The following is an 18,205-nucleotide window of genomic DNA, read 5'->3' on the forward strand; positions in this document are numbered from 1 at the left end:
GTTGTTTTTTTGCAACTTCTGATTAAAATAGTAAATTTCTGGTTAAAATATTAAAATGTCTCCTTCTGCTTCATCTCCCTGCCTTCTGTCACTCTACTGTCCTTGAATCTGGAGAGAGAGAGAGAGAGAGAGAGAGAGAGAGAGAAAGAACAAGAGAGAGAAGCAGCAGCGTGGAGGAAGGTAGTTTTCACCTGTCAACCCAGAATTCCATAGCTAACAAAAGTATTTTTCAGAAGGAAGGATCTCATAAAGGATTGTATACTCTTATAACAGTAATGACATTGAAAGGCCGAGGTAGGCTGGCAGATATATTCCTCAGTTTGCTCCATTCTGCCCGTAGACACCATGGAAGAAGCATTGTTAGAGTCTCTCTTCTCCCTGCGATCATGTCTAAGTCAGAGTCTCCTAAAGAGCCGGAACAGCCGAGGAACCTCTTCACTGGAGGGCTGAGCTTTGAAACAACCCATGAGAGCCTGAGGAGCCATTGTGAGCAATGGGGAACGCTCACAGACTGTGGTAATGAGAGGTCCAAACACCAAGCGCTCCAGGGGCTTTGGGTTCGTCACGTATGCAACTATGGAGGAGGTGGATGCAGCCATGAATGCAAGGCCACACAAAGTGGATGGAAGAGTTGTGGAACCAAAGAGAGCTGTCTCAAGAGAAGATTCTCAAAGACGAAGTGCCCACTTAACTCTGAAAAAAATATTCGTTGGTGGCATTAAAGAATACACTGAAGAACATCACCTAAGAGATTATGTTGAACAGTATGGAAAAATTAAAGTGATTGAAATCATGACTGACAGAGGCAGTGGCAAGAAAAGGGGCTTTGCCTTTGTAACCTTTGACGACCGTGACTCCGTGGATAAGACTGTCATTCAGAAATCCCATACTGTGAATGGCCACAGCTGTGAAGTTAGGAAAGCCCCGTCAGAGCAAGAGATGGCTAGTGCTTCATCCGGCCAGAGGTCAAAGTGGTTCTGGGAACTATGGTGGTGGTCGTGGTTTCGGTGGGAATGACAACTTTGGTCATGAAGGAAACTTCAGTGGTTGTGGTGGCTTTGGTGGCAGCCGTGGTGGTGGTAGATACGGTGGCAGTGGGGATGGCTATAATGGATTTGGTAATGATGGAAGCAATTTTGGAGGTGGTGGAAGCTACAATGATTTTGGCAATTACAACAGTCAGTCTTCAAACGTTGGACCCATGAAGGGAGAGAAAACTTTGAAGGCAGAAGCTCTGGCCCCTATGGTGGTGGCAGCCAATACTTTGCCAAACCACAAAACCAAGGTGGCTATGGCAGTTCCAGCAGCAGCAGCAGCAGTAGCTATGGCAGTGGCAGAAGACTTTAAATTAGGAAACAAAGCTTAGCAGGAGAGGAGAGCCAGAGAAGTGACAGGGAAGCTACAGGTTACAACAGATTTGTGAACCCAGCGAAGCACAGTGGTGGCAGGGCCTAGCTGCTACAAAGAAGACATGATTTAGACAAATACTCATGTGTATGGGCAAAAAGCTCGAGGACTGTATTTGGGACTAATTGTATAACAGGTTATTTCAGTATCTGTTCTGTGGAAAGTGTAAAGCATTCCAACAAGGGTTTTAATGTAGATTTTTTTCTTTTGCACCCATGCTGTTGATTGCTAAATGTAATAGTCTGATTGTGACACTGAATAAATGTCTTTAAAAAAAACAGTAATGACATTTACTTTTATAATGGAATGTTAAGTCTTGTGACCTCTGGAACGAATTTGCCTGCCTTTGCAATTTCAGATAAGACTCTGCTGAAGCTTCATTACTTCATTACCAATATCTAGATTAGCTTGGTGATAAGATGTGTTGTAACCACCCAATAGGTTTATTTTGCCCACTGTTCAGATAAAGTCAATTTATCAAGACAGGGGAATTGCAATAGAGAAGAGTTTAACCCCACCTCTACTAAAAATACAAAAATTAGCCAGGTGTGGTGGTGGGCACCTGTAGTCCCAGCTACTTGGGAGGCTGAGGCAGAGAATTGCTTGAACCTGGAAGGCAGAGGTTGCAGTGAGCTGAGATGGCAACACTGCCCTGCAGCCTGAGCGACAAAGTGAGACTACATCTCAAAAAAACAAACAACAACAAAAAAACCCATCAGCCCTCTAACAACTCCCACCTGGTTCTTCCTCTGACACATGGGGATCACAACTTGAAATGAGATTTGTATCAGCCCATATTCATTAAAGGAATTGAATTTGAAGTTAAAAACCTTCCCACAAAACTCCAGACCTAGATGGCTTCACTGGAGAATTCTATTGAATATTTAAGGAAGGAATGACACCAAATCTACAACTAAGTAATGCAAAATATTATTTTTATAGTAAAACTGCATGTTATAGGGCAGAGGGCAAAATCTGTAGGAATTATAAATTTACCCTTAAAATCCTTGGAGGATTCCTTGGAGATATCTTGAGCTTGGGACAGGCAGCTTTGGGTTCTTACCAGATACCTGGGGACTCTGTTTCTTCTCTCTCTTGGGGACACCAGGACAAAAGAGGGCAGGACATGCTTGGGATCTCTCAGTGGTTGGTGAGGGAACTTGGACTGGCCCCGGGGTGGGGGGCTAACTAGGCACCCCTGGCTCAAGTCTCTGCCTGTCCATCACCCTCACCCCAAATGTGTGTTTAGTACCTTGAGATCTGGCCTGAGTATTATTTGAGATATAAGGTATGCAATCTTCTGTAAGGTAGGACAATATCCTGTCTTTTTTTTTTTTGAGACAGGATCACATTCTGTTGCCCAGGTTGGAGTGCAGTGGCTTAATCACAGCTCATTACAGCCCTGACCTCCCAACCTTAATCTCTCCTCCTGAATAGCTGGTAACATAGGTGTGCATCACCATGTCCAGCTAATTTTTGTATTTTCTGTAGAAACAGGGTCTCCCTATGTCACCCAAGCCAATTTTGAACTCCTGGGTTCAAGTGATCCTCCTACCTAAGCCTCTCAAAGTATTGGTATTGCAGGCATGAGCCACAGTGCCTGGCCAACAATATCCCGTCTTATCAATGAGGAAGCAGAGGCTCTTCTGATGGGTGAGGGATTTGCCTGAGGCCACACAGGATTGGAATCTGATTACCTATGATCGACCAGGTTCTAGTCCCCTATCATTCAAGGCTCCATCTCCCGCAGTCATTTCACTGTCCGATACACTTGCCTTCTAGTCAAACTAGATGTTTGCTGTTATCCAAATAGAACTCTTCCCGGAATGGGCACCCCGACTCCATCCCCAGCCCTCCACAGCTCACTCTCAGTCAGATTCCCAGTCTACATCTGAAGCCTTGGCTTGGATGCCCTCTCCTCCCAGGAGGTGTTCCTGACCTGCCTTCCTCCCACACCGTCCAGCCCTCTCCTGCCCCTCTTGGGTTACCATTCTTCCTATTGCCAAACCAACTTTTGTTTTCCTCAGTACTAAGTGTTCAGGTGCCAACCTAGACTGGGGGCAGTGGGTAGGCAGAAGAGGAAGTGAGAGAGACCATTGAGGAACTAAGTAGTTGGGCCGGGGCTGGGGCCTGGGAATTGAGGGAGAGAAGATTTGAGACGAGGCTGGAAAGAGCCGGAGAAGGCTTCATCCACTGGAAGCCATGTGTGAATGGGGGTGTGTGAGCAGAAGAGCCATTGTGTCAGGTTCTAGAAGGTTCCCTTGGGCTGCTGTGTAGAGAATGAGCAGGGGGAGCAGGGAGATCAAGAGGCAACTGGGAGGCCATTGACTGCTCCCTCTCGGGAGAGATAATGGAGGTCTGGACCAGGATGAAGGCAGAAGGTGGCATGTTTGGGATAATTTAGGAATTAAAATCACCAAACGTTGGTTAACAGACACAAAAGTACAGTAAGATTGAAGGAATAAGTCCTAGTGTTACATAGCACCCCAGACTGACCGTAATTAACAACTTATTGTTATTGAATTATATATATTTTGAAATGGCTAGAAGAGTGGATTTTCAATCTTCCTGACACACAGAAATGATTAGTGTTCGAGGTAATGGATATGTTAATTATGCTGATTTGATCACTGCACATTATATACTATGTATCAAAATATCACACTGTAACCCATAAATATATACAGTTGTTATGTATCAATAAAAAATGAAAGCACACTGGGTGTGGTGGCACATGTCTGTAGTTTCAGCTACTGGAAAGGCTGAGGTGGGAGGATGGCTTGAGCCCAGGAGTTCAAGGCTGCAGTGAGCTATGATTACCCCACTGTGTTCCAGCCTGAGTGACAAAGCAAGCCCCTGTCTCTAAAAATAGAATCAAATAAAAGCAGACAATTTAAAAATAAACTAATAAGCCAGGCGTGGTGGCACATGTCTGTACTCCTAGGTACTCGGGGGGCTGAGGTGAGAGGATTACTTGAGCCCAGGAGTTCGAGTCCAGCCTTTTAAAAAGTAAAATTTAACTAGCCTGGGCAACATGGTGAAACTCCATTTCTACAAAAAATACAAAAATTAGCCAGGTTTGGTGGCATGTGCCTATAGTTCCAGCTTCCCAGGAAGCTGAGATGGGAGAATCAGCTGAGTCCAGGAGATGGAGGCTGCAGTGAGATCACACGACTGCACTCCAGCCTGGGCAATAGAGTGAGACCCTATCTTAAAAAATAAATAAAACTTAGAAAAAGTAAAGTTAGGAAAAAAGAAAAGGTAAAATCAACGGGCTCTGGTGTTATTGGAAGAAAGCCCTGCCTAGTCTCACTGGGAGCGAATGACTGCCTGACATCTTTGTCCCAGCATGCACCTTGCAGTTTCAATTCTGTGTGACCACGACCAAGAGGCACTGCTGCAGCCAGGATCTCTGGTCCATGAGTCCATCCCTCCCCAGCCCTACAGGTGGCGCTGCAGGCTCCTCTTCCACGCAGGCCGCTAACACTTGCAAAGCAATGCAATGTGGGCCTCTGAGGATGAATGAACAGGCAATTGCTGAGATCTGTGTTGCAGAGATCAGCTCAAATGAAATTCCTGGTGGAGTCCGAATGTCAAAGCCTTTTAATCCCCAACCCTGGTGAACCTGGGCACAGGCATGTACGGAGGTCTCTGCTTGTCTCCAATTAAACTCTTTAAGGGATAACGTGCCTCATCTAGTTCTGAATTGGGTGGGGATTTCTCAGTCTTTTGGGCATACAGGATTAGAGCTGGAAAATTCCAGAATTTAAAGTGTGGTGTATGGATAGGAAGTTTCCGCCGAATGCAGCAGCTCACACCTGTAGTCCCAGCACTTTGGGAGGCCAAGGCTGGTGGGCTGCTTGAGCCCACGAATTTGAGACCAGCCTAGGCAACAGAGGGAGACCCCGTGTATACAGAGAATACAAAACTTAGCTGGGTGTGGTGGTGCACACCTGTAGTCCCAGCTTACTCGGGGACACTGAGGTGGGAGGTTCACTTGAGCTCAGGAATCAAGGCTGTGGTGAGCCAAGATCACACCACAGCACTCCAGCCTGAGCCAGAGTTAGACCCTGTCTCAAACAAACAAAAACCCAAAAATACTTTGGTCTGTTGTCCCTGCTTCCTGTGAAAACCTGCTAAAAACATATGTAAAGAACGTTCAGATCCGAAATCACTAAAAACATACCATGTACAACTTGCTGTACTAATTAACACTACCTGAGGTACTTTGATGAAGACTTGAGGCAGAAACCCAAGTCTTTTTGGGGGAAAACATTTGCCAATGTTGGAAACTTTGTTGTTCTTGGGAGGTGAGACCGAGATCAAGGAGGGGGGTTTTCTCCTGCCCTGGACCTGGACATGTGTGGAGGGGTGCTCAATGGCCTGCTAATAGGGTTCTGCTTTATTTATTTATTCATTTATTTTGAGACAGAGTCTCACTCTGTCACCAGGTGCCAGGCTGGGGTGCAGTGGCACAATCTTGGCTTACTGCAACCTCTGCCTTCTGGGTTCAAGCAATTCTCTGGCCTCAGCCTCCCAACTGGCTGGGACTATAGGTGCACGCCACCATGCCCAGCTAATTTTTGTATTTTTAGTAGAGATGGGGTTTCACCCTGTTGGCCAGGATGGTCTCGATCTCTTGACCTCGTGATCTGCCCACCTCGGCCTCCCAAAGTGCTGGGATTACAGGCATGAGCCGCTGCTCCCAGGCCCCTCTTCTTATTTAAATCTCAGATAGTTTCATTTTTCTCTTATACTTAATGTTCCAACACCCAGAATAGCATGGCCCTGGAAGAGAAGTGAACTGTTAACTTGGCAGATTTGAGGGCTGCTGTGGACAGAGCTGTGTCCCCCAACTGGAGCCAAATTTATAATTGGAAGCTCTAACCCCTAATGTGACTGTATTTGGAGAGAGGTTCTGTCAAAAGGTAACTAAGGTTAAACGAGGTCCTAAGGGTGGGGCCCCGATCTGATGGGATTAGTGTCCTCACACTGTAAGAGGCACCAGAGAGGGCTCGCTCCCCCCGCCCCCAGCACACACAGAGGCAAGGCCACCTGCAAGCCCCGAAGAGAGCCTTGCTGGAAACTGAAGGGGCAACATCTTGATTTTGGACTTCCCATCCTCCAGCACAGTGGGAGGCACACTTCTGTTATTTGAGCCACCTAGCCTATGGAACTGTCTCATGGCAGCTTGAGCCGACTGGGGCTTTGGCAGCTTTCAGGCCCAGGCTGTAGGCCAGCGGCAGGACCCCCGCCCCTAGGGCAGCCCTTTTCTGTCTTGCCAGCTAGACCAGGACCAAAGGGCTTATTCTTCCCATGGTTGTGGCTAACCTAGATTAAACCAGCACCAAAACCAGCGTGAATATGGGACCTGAGTGTCCAACTTGGGTTGCCAGCAGCCCCTGGGCCCAACTCAAAGTGAGAAATTTTCTTTCTCTTGCCCTTAGGGCCATGTTTGGGTGACCCCCTTCTCTGGAGTGAAGAGTGGGGCAGGAGACCTCGTTTTGGGGTCCTCACTGAGCAGGGAAAGGAGCCTATAGACAGCACGGTTCTGTTGTCCCTTTCCCAGCTTTTGTGTGTAGATGTTTTCATGATTCATATTGCAGATCCATGTGTCGGTAACCCACATCCCCAAGGATCGGTGATTTCTGGAATCCCACCCAGTGTACCCACCCAACAGCCCTCACCCTCCCCTCCCCTCTTCCTCCTCCCAAAGAGAACCAGAGAGGACACATGGGGCCCCAGGTCCTGCTAGCAGAGCCTTGCCCTGGAGGTGGGGAAGCAGGACAAGCTATTTATTTTTTTTCCTTCATGGCAGGGCCCAGATCGCGCCCTACACACACACCCATCGTTGGGAGGGGATCTCTGGTGGGAGCAGGGGACAGCTGTGACCCCAGCTCTGTAGCAAGAGGTGTCTGTGTGGCCCTCAGCAGAGGGGATGGCCTATAGAGGGTTCCTTTCGGGGATTATGGAAATATTTCGGAATTGATTGTGGCACTGTTAGACAACTTGGTGAATATATTAAAACCCACTGAATAATACACTTCCAACAGGTGAATTGTGTGGTATGTGAATTATATCACAATGAAGCTGATAAAAACCCAGCAGGTCAGCGCTGTGTCAAGGACAGTTACAATCAAGCTGAACAGCTGTGTGCTGGGCCATCGCCCCTGAGAGCCAGGCCCTGACTGCCCGTCACCAGCCTGGGCTGCTATAGGCAGAAGCCTGTGCTTTCTAAGTGTCTGCAGTCACACAATGCAGTGACCAAGGCCCTCCCCTCCAGGTGCCTCTGCCTGTGAACTGTTAGGAATTCCAACGTCTTCCGAGCCTGCATCTGCCTAGCAGTGTTCTGAAGGCATTAACACTCCCTTCATTTTATTCTCACAACAGCCTTGTGAGGCTGTCATGATTCCCAATGAACAGATGAGGAAACTGAGGCCTGGAGAGGACTGCCCCACATACTGAGCAGAGGGCGGTGGAGGTGGTTTTGGTCTGCGGAGTTTTCGAGGAGCCTCAAGCCCCCCAACCCCCAGTAAGGCTCAGCTGCTGCAGCCTTTGCCTGAGCGGGAGCAGGTAGGGGTGTGAGGGGTCACCAGCACGCCCTCCTCCTTGCAGCTGCATTCGGCTTATGGCTGTGTGGATTGTAGCCTCGGCCTCCCCTTTACCAGTGGGGCTGGGAGGGGCTTTCACTGGTACCAGGAAAGTTTGTCCTAGGCTGCTGTGGGGCCATGCTGCCCTCCTGCTCAGCTGCCTCTGCCATTAGGCCCCGCCAGTCCTTGCTGGCTGACAGGTCAGGCCACACCAGCCACCAGGCAGGCCAAGGAGACACGATGCTTCAGGCACTGTTGTGACTTCCTGTACTTCCTGAGCAGGGCCTGAGGGAGAAATGACAAGTTCATCAGGCTCCCATAAGGGCCCAGTGACAGCTTCCAGCACACTCCGCACCAAGCATGCCCTACACGAGCACGTTATACACTAAGTCCTCTCATCAAAAAGGAGTCATGGTTTCTAGAGCTCACTGTAGCCTGGGATCTCTGAATGTCCCCACTTCCTGTGGCCTTGATGTCCCAGGACTGGGTCTCAGTGACTGTGTCAGAGTCTTGCATCTCCTCCCTCATCCTGCATAGGCTCTCCTCCTGCACAAGCTGTGTGGGCCAGGGAAAAGCCAGGCAGGCTCAGGTGAGGGCAGCTGCCCTTCCTGTCCCTCTGCTTTGGGTCAGCCAGGGCCTCCCGGGTCTTTGGGGCATAGCTAGCCAGTGTAGATGGGCTCACCAGGCTGCAGGCTGGGCCTGTACCTATGGCTCAGGGGCCCTTGTCCAAGTATTTGCCTCTAGATTCTCCGTAGGGGCCTGTGGGCTCTGGAGACACATAGTACCCGAGCCCCGGGCTGTCCCCATTGTCCTGTGGGATCAGGGCCCTTCCAGGGAGCCGACTACATGATTCTTCTTCTGAGGCCCCCAGGGGAAGTAGGGGCAGAAGCTCGCTAGAGTCACAGGGACCCAGGTTCCAAACCCAGGTCTGCCCTCCACACACTAGTGAACAGCCATCAGTCCAGGGCACCTCTCTGGGACCCAACCATGTCACCCCATGCCTGCTCCCTCTGGAACTGGGGTTGAGACAAACAGCACAGCCCCCAGCACTGCCAGACTTGGCCAAGTAGCTAAGTGGGCAGCGGTTGCCTGACCTTGGCTTTGACAGGTTTCTTCTCTCCAGATTGCCAGATGGACATGTCCACAAATATGTCTCATCCTCCCAACAGCTCTGAGGCTTTCCTGGGGACCCCACCAGTGGCCGGGGCACCCAACCCTCCCTCTGCAGCACGAGTTTGTTCCTGACCAGTAAAAGGTTCTGCACATTGGCCTTATAAGCAGGGCTGACTCCAGCTGAGCCTGAGCATCGGGGGCAGAAATCTGCTGTGGTCAGCAGTGTGAGAGCAGTCCCCTAAGAGCAGCAGAGCAGGACGGGGCTGGAGCTGGGGCCTGCAGAATTCTGTGTGTGACATCAGAAGCTTCTGGGCCAGTTGTCACATGGAGTCCCAGGCCCTAGTGGCAAGACTGAGAAATCTGCATTTTAACAAGTTAAGGGAGACAGTTCCACACTTGGGATTGAAGATGTGTGATGCCATCCTGAGGGTCCCTTTTCCCCCAGGATGAAGGCTACCCTGTCTCTGCTTCTCTGAGATGCCTGGCTAAGAGGGTATGACAAGGATGAGGGCCAATGAGCACGTGAACCTCCCCACCCCAGGGGAGGTGGGGCAGCCCTGAGAGCACCTGGTCAGCTTCCAGACCCAGGCAATTCCCCAGCCCCTTAGGGCCAGGCTGCCTGAGGCCAAGGTGAGGGATGTGGGGCCTCAGCCGCTCAGCCAGATGGCAGGTCACAGTCAAATGTCACCCTGGAAGGGCAGTGGCAGCTCTGAAGGTTGAGGGCATTTGCAGGTGATTCCAAGGGGACTTGGGACACTAGGTCCTGACCCAGAGCCAAGGACACCAGCCTCCCTAGTGTGCCCTCCACCCTTCTTCCCCAGAACCAACAGTGGCTGCAAACACATCAAAGAAAACGTTTCCAGGCCAATTCATTTTTCTCAAAACATATATTTACCCCTCCTCTCAGTACATCTTTGAGCACCTTTCCCAGAATCTCAGGAATGTGTAGACCCCCACCCCACACCTCACTCCTGCCCTAGGCCTTGGCAACGAGGCCCCTCACAGCTTGCGCAATGGCGTCCTTGTCGATACCGAACATCTTCAGCAGCTCAGCCGGCTTCCCACTTCTTGGTACCCGGTGAACGGCCAGGCGGGTGACAGTGATGCCAGGCTCGCCCACTACTGCAGTGGACACAGCCTCACCAATGCCACCTAGAAATGAAAGGATGGGAGTGGGAAGGTGAGGCCTCAGGTTGAACAGTGATGGGCCTCGCCCTCCTTCAGCCTTACCAGGGATGGCAGAGGCTGCACGCCACCGCCTTTCTCCACCCGCCGCACAGCAGCCACGAGCCCATCCCACAACCCATCGTTTTTATTATTTTAAAGAGATGGGTTTCGCCTTGTTGTTCAGGCTGGTCTCCAACTCCTGAACTCAAGAAATCTGGCATCCTTGGCCTCCCAAAGTGCTGGGATTACAGGCATGAGCCACCAACCCCGGCCCAGAACTGGTTATTGTTATAAGCCCAAATGTGGCCACTAAATATGTTTTTGTTTCAAACACCATCCTCTGGGCAGCCACCATCCATAGTCCGATATCTACATTTGACCCGAGTCAAGCCCCATCTCTCCCATGGGGCCTCCTCTTTGGAGGGGCTAGTGTGTACTTACGGAGCCCGCTGTGTGAAAGACTCACAAATACCAGATATTCCACATTGCTTTCCAAGCTCCGCTACAGCTTCAACCCTACACTAACTCAGGGACACCACCATCCACCATTTAGCAGCGAGGCTGGAATCCTCTCCAGCTTCCTGGGCAGCAGGGTCTCCGCAGAGCCCATCAGCAGCCGTGAGTTAGCTGGGTCCTCAGGCTAAGCCTGAGGTCTGTTAAGAGGCGATGTCCCAGCAGCTCGAGGGACAGCTCTGGGTGTTCTGGGCCACAGCTGCCCTCCTAGGGCTCAGACAGAAGAGGTACGTCTGGCCCTTGGGCTCTCTGGCCCTGACCCTTGCCCAGCCCACCTGCCCCGGGCCTCTTACCTTCGTAATAGTGGTCCTCCACGGTGAGGATCCTGCCCTTGGTGGCACGAGCGCTGTCAAGAATGAGTTTTCTGTCCAGGGGCTTGATGGTGAAGGGGTCCAGCACTCGGATGTTGATCTTTTCTGTGAGGCAGAGCACACAGCGTGGCTGAGGAGAGGGCTGGGCACCACCATCTGCCCTGGCGGTGCACGCTGCATGTAGCTAACAGCTCAGCCTGTGGACCTGTCCCAGTGACAACCACTTGCCACCTCATTCCCATGGCTGAGCTCATGCCTGCCAACCTCTTGCACTGGGGCATCTGGGCCAGCTGTGTTGCCCACACTCTCCAAGAACCCCAAGTGGAGCGTGCAGGCCCTGAGCGCCTTCCTTCATGCTCCCACGCCCTTGAAGACCAAGGGAATGCAAGAGGAAACATTCCAGGTGTCTGACCTGAGAGAAGGTGAGGGTTGATGTGGTGGCGTGGGGGAGCTGCACCCAGCAGTCAGGCCAGGTGTGGCCCCAGAAGCAGAACCACCTTTTCAGAAGGACAAATCCAAGCCTGCCAGGCCCTGCTTAAAGCTCGCTCCCACTGGGTCTCCCCTGGCTCCTGCCTAGCCCGGCTCTGGCCTCCCTTCACTCTCCTCTCTGCTAATCAATTCCCACTCACTCTCAGGCCATTTGTCTGGAAGATACCACACCTGCCTTCTCTTTTGTGCTAAAACATGGTATCTGTTGTGTGATTCTATTGCAGGAGAAGCCAGTGCCTGTCTCCCCTACAATACCACTAGCTAACACTGTGAGCTCACAGTATTAACGGTAGAACACCAAGTCAGATGCAGGTAACCTCAGGACAGCCCTGCAGGGAAGGGGCCGTATCTCCATTTTACAGATGGGAAAACAGGCGTGGTGAGGGGGAATAACTTGCTTCCTTATCTAGGGCCTGGCTGAGTGAGTCCAGCCCTGATGGCAGGCTCCAGGACACTGACCATCATGCTGGGGGTCTCAACTTCAGAGTCATGGGGGAGGAGGGTGGGCACTGCAGCCCCAGGATTTAGCATTGTGCCAGAAAGAATAAATGCTCCAAGGGTGGCTTTAATTGCCATCAATATTTAATTAGATGAAATTCTTTCTCTTTAGCTGTGAGCTCTTCAAAAAGAAAGAAAGAAAGAAAAAAAGAAAGGAAGAAAGAAAGAAAAGAGGCAAGAAAGAACCCCAAGATGTAGCATGCAGTGGGCACTCAACTGATGCCTTCGGAGGCCCCTTCTCCTTACCTTTCTTCAGCAGCTCAGCAGCGGCCAAGGACTCATGCAGGGTCACCCCAGCCCCGATCACGGTCACCTGGTCATCCTTGCTCTTCAGGACCACCTGGGGGCGAGACAGAGGGCGAGTAAGGCTTAGGGCCTTGGGGCGGCAGGGTGGGCCCCGACTGCTGGGAGTCAGAGCAGGGAGGGTCCGGGCAGCTCTGTGGGCTCCTGGGGTGTGCGAGACACTGACCTTGGCTTGTCCGACCTGGAAGTCCTCATTGTTGTTATAGATGATGGCGTTTTCCGGGCGGCTGGTTCGGATGAAGCAGATACCCTGGGACCAAAACAGAAGCTAAGGATCCAGGAGGTAGCATACCCAACCTTGGAGACAAGGTCTTTCCAGAGAGGCCATCCCTTCTCACAAGTGTTCGTCACCACGTCCTGGCTACTCCAGCAGGGAAAAGGGCCTTGCTTGCCCTCTGCCACTCGCAGTCCCCTGAACATTCTGAGAACTGCCCGCCACCTTGCAGCCCAGACTGAAGGCAACTTTCCACCAGGTAGACTGGCTGCAGGTGGGCCACTCCCAGAGTGCACCAGACAGAGGGGCAGGAAGCACCGTGCACTGGGTCTGTGGAGTGCAGCTCCGGGCCTGGACCACATGGCTCAGCTCATCCTTGCCTGTGTTGGAGAACCTGACTCAGGAGGGTGGACAGGTGTCAACTGTGGGACTGGCCAGGGCTGCAGGATTCTCAGCGGAAATGGACTGTGGCAATCGGTTGGCAATGTCTGCCATGTGGCAGTAAGTGGGGTGTGCGTTTTGTTTTTTCTTGTCTAACTTCCGCAAGCTACACAAACACCAGGGGCAAGGTCAGGAAACACCCCCTGGGGCAGCGAGTGACCGGCTCTGGCCTCCTCTTCTGTCTGCCTCTGGAATTGACAGCTGCCAGTGGGAGAAAGAACAGCCAGCCATGAGACCTACCTTTGTGTTGGCGGCTAGTTCCACCGCCTTCTCTGTAGCAACACCATCACTTGGGTAAAAGACAGTTGACATGGGGACTGACCGAAACATGGCTAGATCTTCCAGGGCCATCTGGGAGGGCCCATCTTCCCCTGGGGTGTGGGGAAGGATATGCAGAAATAAGAACCCCCCTGTCCATGGGCTGGAATCCTGGCCCATCTCCCTCCCATACCTCCAGATGCAAAAGTCAAGGGATTTCCAGGTGTAAATACCCTGGCTAAACTCACCGATAGAAACGCCGCAGTGGGAGCCGCAGAGGTTGATGTTGCTCTCGGAGATGGCGGCCATGCGAATCTGGTCAAAGGCTCGCGTGAAGAAGGCTGCAAAGGTGCTGCAGAAGGGTACCGTCCTGCTGCGGGTGGCACAGCCTACTGCGATGCTCACCTGGGGGCAGGTGGGGCAGGGTCAGCCCAAAGGGGCAGGCAGACTGTGGTTGGGGAGCCGGGGACCCCTTTCTTGGAGAAGGCCAGTTTGTGTATAGGTTGTCCATCCTTTCTGGGGTTCTGAATATGTCCACCACCTTCTCCTGCAGAGACAGGTCCTCCCAACTCCTCCCTGGGGTCTGAGGGCAGTAGCCTCATGCCTGCTGAGGCTTCAGGCCCCAAATTCCTCATCCTGAAGTAGCACTGAGTGCAGTCATCAGTTCCAAACAGCCGCCCACAAGGCTCCAAAATCTGCCAGCCAACACAAGGCCTCTTTCCCCAGCACCTGAGGCCTCCCCAGTCCCACATCCTGCAGAGCAGTCTCTGGAAACCATAGAAATAATTTCAGGTCCAGTTGGAAGACCTCTGAAGATGTGAGTGCCCTCCAGAGAGAGGAAGCTCCCTGTCCCTAGGGGCCTGCAAGCCAAGCTGGGCTCCTAGACTACCAGGAGGGGATATTTTGAAAAAAAAAAAAAAAAAAAAAAAAAAGGACAAAACATTGTTCCTTACTTCACAACCTCAGTTCCTGACAAGGGGCTGCTTTCCCAGCTGGGCACATGTCAGGGGCCCAGAGTTCCCTCATCTCTGCATCCCTCAGGGTGGCAGGACCCAGAGCCATATGTATTACAGGTGCTCTGCAGACTCTGGCTGCTAAACCCATCACAACCCTGCCTACTGGCCAGGCCTGCCCTCTACCTGGAAGAGACCCCATTCACCACCAGGCCTGGCCTGCACATGCTCCTCCTGAGAGCACCTGCAGTCCCATTCAGCTCCCCCATGTGCATACCAGTCCAGGACATTTGCACCTGGGCAGAACCTCCCAAACTGTGGCTACTCAAGGTCAGGGGTTAATGCTGGGTCCTGGCTTTTCTTATGGCTTCCCTGGTCTGGCCCACAGCAGGCACCTGGCTCTGGCAACGTGGCTGTCCCATACCCCTCAGACCACAGCCATCAGCCTTGGCTGGACCTGCCCCTGCCAGCCCACCCCAGCACCCACCATGTTCTGCTCGGCAATGTAGCACTCAATGAAGCGGTCCGGGTGCTCCTTTTTGAAGAGCTCCGAGAAGGTGGAATTTTTGGTGTCCCCATCCAGGGCGATGATGCGGTCGCTGGCATGGCCCAGCTTGGCCAATGCCTGCCCGTAGGCCTTGCGGGTGGCGATCTGCAGGGAAGAGTGGGAAGGCTCTGGACCCCTCTCAGGATGTGTACACAGCTGCAGCCTGGAGCCCTGCCTGCCTCCGGAGCCACAGCTTTTAGAGAAGGATTAAAACAGGGCCTAAAATGGGAGCCCAAGAGCACAAGGTCCTGTGGAGACTTGTAACTGCCGTAAGGTTGCCAACGACTAGTCAATGTCTTGGGAGCCCCTGGAGTCCCCTACCCCTAGCCCAGCTGTGGAAGGTATAAGCTGCAGAAGACACCCACCAGCCCCAACATCCCCGCCGGCTGTGCCAGGTCTATGACCCTATCCCACGTTGCATGGGAACACAGAGGCTTGAGTCAACGCCAGGAGCAGGCTGCATAAATGGGTTCCCTTGGGACAGGGACCCGGAGCAGAACAGCCCTGCCCAGCCTTTCCCAGGCCATGTGGGGGTCCTGAGCTGAGGCCAAGGGTCCCTTGTGGACCAAGATGCAAGGACTTGGGAGCGAGTCCTCGGCTTTGATCCCAGCTCTTTCAGTAGATTGCTAAGTGACCGTGGGCAAGTCCCTTGCCCTCTCTGAGCCTCTGCAGGTCAACTCCAGAGCTGCCTGTCCCGCTGAGGGAAGCGACAGGAACAACACCTTAGGGATCACTCCTCACCCTAAACGAATCGTTCTCCTCCCTTTCCTAGCCCTCCGGAGGGCGTATCTGGGCCACAGCCTTGGGGAACCTGAGAACTACGGGTCCGGAGGAGGCCCCACTTTGTACCTTGTCCCCAACTTTGTAGCTGGGCGGGCTGGGCATGTGGATGTTAGCAATGTCCACCGAGGGGGCGTCCTCCTGCGGGGGCGTTGCCAGAATCTTCTTTTTGCTCTGGATCTGGCTGTAGATCTCCTGGATGATCTGATCAGCCATGTTTTTGGGGAGGGGCTTCCCATGCCAAGACTCCTTATCTTCTACCCCTGCAGGCCCAACATGAGAGGACAGAGGAAAGGGTAAGACAGAAGTTCCTAGAGGGCTGGAGGCTGCCCTAGGAGCCTGGTCCCACCTGCTGAGGGCAAGGGAGGAATGGCATCGTCCTAGACAGGCGGAGCCCAGCGGTCACGGGGGCCAGGAAAGGAGGGTCACAGTGAACAAGATGGAGTCCTGTGTGCCCAGCACTCACTGTCTACTGCCTGGTCCTCCAGGAGCTCACGGCCAAGTGGGAAAGGAGGAACCATGTGTGAGCAGGCGTGTTTCTGGGCCCACTGCCCCATCCCTTCACCAATGTGTCCCTTCGCTTCCTTCCCACACCCCACCCATCAGAAGGGGAAACCAAGGCCCAGAACAGGGTGTGTTCTGCCAGGGTCACTTGATGCATCTGTGAGCAGCAAAGGGGTCTATAAGCACCTAGGCGTGCCGAGCCCTTGCTGTGTGGGGTCAGCAAGGCTGAATATGCCCCTCCCTGGAGGTCACCACAGTAGTCACTGAAGTCTGGCCAGAGCCAAGAACTTACTGACCGTCCCAGGCAGCACCTATGATTATAGCAGGAGCTCCCTGGAAGCTGCAGGTGCTCCAGATCCTGCTCAGTATTATGAACACCTGAGGGCAGTGCCAGGCAGTAGCACCAAAGCCATGACAATACCCCAGAGCCCTTTCCTCAATATCCATCCCCTCCCAGACACCTCACAGCACTGCCAAATCCCCTGAGAATGTCCTTATATACCTGAGCCTACATGGACAGGACGAGCCACAAGCCCTAGGGGCAGGCAGGTGGGCAGCCAGGGGCATTTGGCAGGGAAGCCGACCCAGGCCCTGGAATCAGCCCCACCTCATGCCATAGACTTCCTCTATCCTCGGGCAAGAGGACACTTGCGGCCTAATTTTCCCATCTTTAAAATGGGCGAGGGCCATCCCAGGCCTAGGGATCTGGAGACCACACCTGGGTGCCAGGGAGTAGCTTACACCTGCCTCATTCTCCAGAAGCCCAAAGCTCTCGGCCCACACAGTCCTTGCTAAGTACCAGCCATTGCTTGAGGAGTGCCCCACTCACCTCCTAGAGGGAGCAGGTCACTCCAGGCCCTGCCCAGCTGTTTTGGCTCTTCAGCTGGGGGAGATGGCCGGAGCTGGCAGAGCACCCAGAGCTGCAGCTCTGAAAGGTGCCAACGAGGTGCCTTCCTCTCACTCACAGACTCTCCAAGTCCCTCCTCTCTTCCTGCCTGTACATGCCCCCCCAGCCTGGCAGAGTTCAAATCCTGGCTCAGCCATGGGGTCACCGAGTCATAGCGTCTCCCACTCCCCTTCCCCGGAGCCTAGTGTACTCAGTGAGCAGCAAGGGCTGGTGTTTCTCTGCACCTGAGGGTCAGAGCTATGTAGCCACAGGGCCCAGGCCAGGGGTGAAGGTGGGGAGGGTGGCTCATGCATACTGACCTGAGATCCCTCGGCCCTTGAAGGTCTTAGCAATGATGGCTGTTGGCTGGTGCTTGGCCTGGCCGAAGGCCTTGCATAGCTCCTCCACGCTGTGCCCATCCACGATGATGGCATGCCAACTGGGGACAAGGGGCAGAGAGCAAGGGGCAATGCCCAGGGGCCACAGCACCAAGGAACCTCCCAGGGAAGGGTGTGCCTTGTCATCTGGGGGTCTGCCCAGGCTCCACCCCACAGCTGCAGCCTGAGCTGGAGTCGTAGAAAGCGTGCAACATTCCTATTTCCAGTTCGGGTTTTTTTTATCCTTTTCTTTTTCACATTATTTTACTTCCTTTTGTTTGCCTCTGAACAGGTTTTCCTCCTCTTCCTAAGTAATCCAGAGCTCAGTTCCTTTATTGTTTCTTTCACTCCTGATCCGCTCATTTCCTACTGAAAGCTGTTCTGGGGTCAGCGCACTGGGTTTGGAATCTGTCTGTTATTAGATTCTTGAAGAATTTTTTGGCCCAATTTTTGTTCAGGGAACACATCTGATCACTCCACAGATGCTGGATATGGTGCTGGAAACTTTTATGAAATGAACCATGTTGTCAAATATACAGGAAGGAGCTGGGCAGAGCAGCCTTTCTCTTGAAAAGGAGTCCTTTTGGGGACTCTTTCTGGCATAATAAAAATAGCACCGCGCAAACTGAATGTTCCCTCTGCAGGTGCCATGCCAAGCACTACCCATATTAGCCCGTTGAAGCCTCATCATGCTGTGCCTGGTTGCTGAGTTGCCCCCCATTTTACAGACAAATCAACTGAGACACCGAAGGTGGAGTAAGTAACATGCCCCACACCACGAAGCAAGTTAGTGGTGGAGCCAGGACTTCAGGAATCTGGCTTGAGCCATGAAGTTATGGACACAGGTCCTGGGG

At 52.7% G+C, this 18,205-nt stretch overlaps 1 protein-coding gene across 1 annotated transcript in view; it reads right to left on the minus strand.

The window, feature by feature from the left end:
• Positions 1-9,978: 9,978 nt before the first annotated feature.
• Positions 9,979-18,205, minus strand: part of TKT (transketolase) — a 28,755-nt gene continuing 20,528 nt past the window's right edge. The window contains exons 6-14 of the mRNA XM_035275823.3: positions 17,295-17,413; positions 15,654-15,847; positions 14,745-14,909; positions 13,553-13,709; positions 13,287-13,417; positions 12,558-12,641; positions 12,335-12,428; positions 11,084-11,206; positions 9,979-10,262 (exon numbers count right to left, since the gene is read on the minus strand). Coding sequence (XP_035131714.1) covers positions 10,087-10,262; positions 11,084-11,206; positions 12,335-12,428; positions 12,558-12,641; positions 13,287-13,417; positions 13,553-13,709; positions 14,745-14,909; positions 15,654-15,847; positions 17,295-17,413 — 1,243 coding nt within the window. The 3' untranslated portion in view covers positions 9,979-10,086. The remainder of the gene's footprint in view (positions 10,263-11,083; positions 11,207-12,334; positions 12,429-12,557; positions 12,642-13,286; positions 13,418-13,552; positions 13,710-14,744; positions 14,910-15,653; positions 15,848-17,294; positions 17,414-18,205) is intronic.

Source organism: Callithrix jacchus, chromosome 15, assembly GCF_049354715.1.
Source record: "Callithrix jacchus isolate 240 chromosome 15, calJac240_pri, whole genome shotgun sequence".
Classification (NCBI taxonomy): Eukaryota; Metazoa; Chordata; class Mammalia; order Primates; family Cebidae; genus Callithrix; species Callithrix jacchus.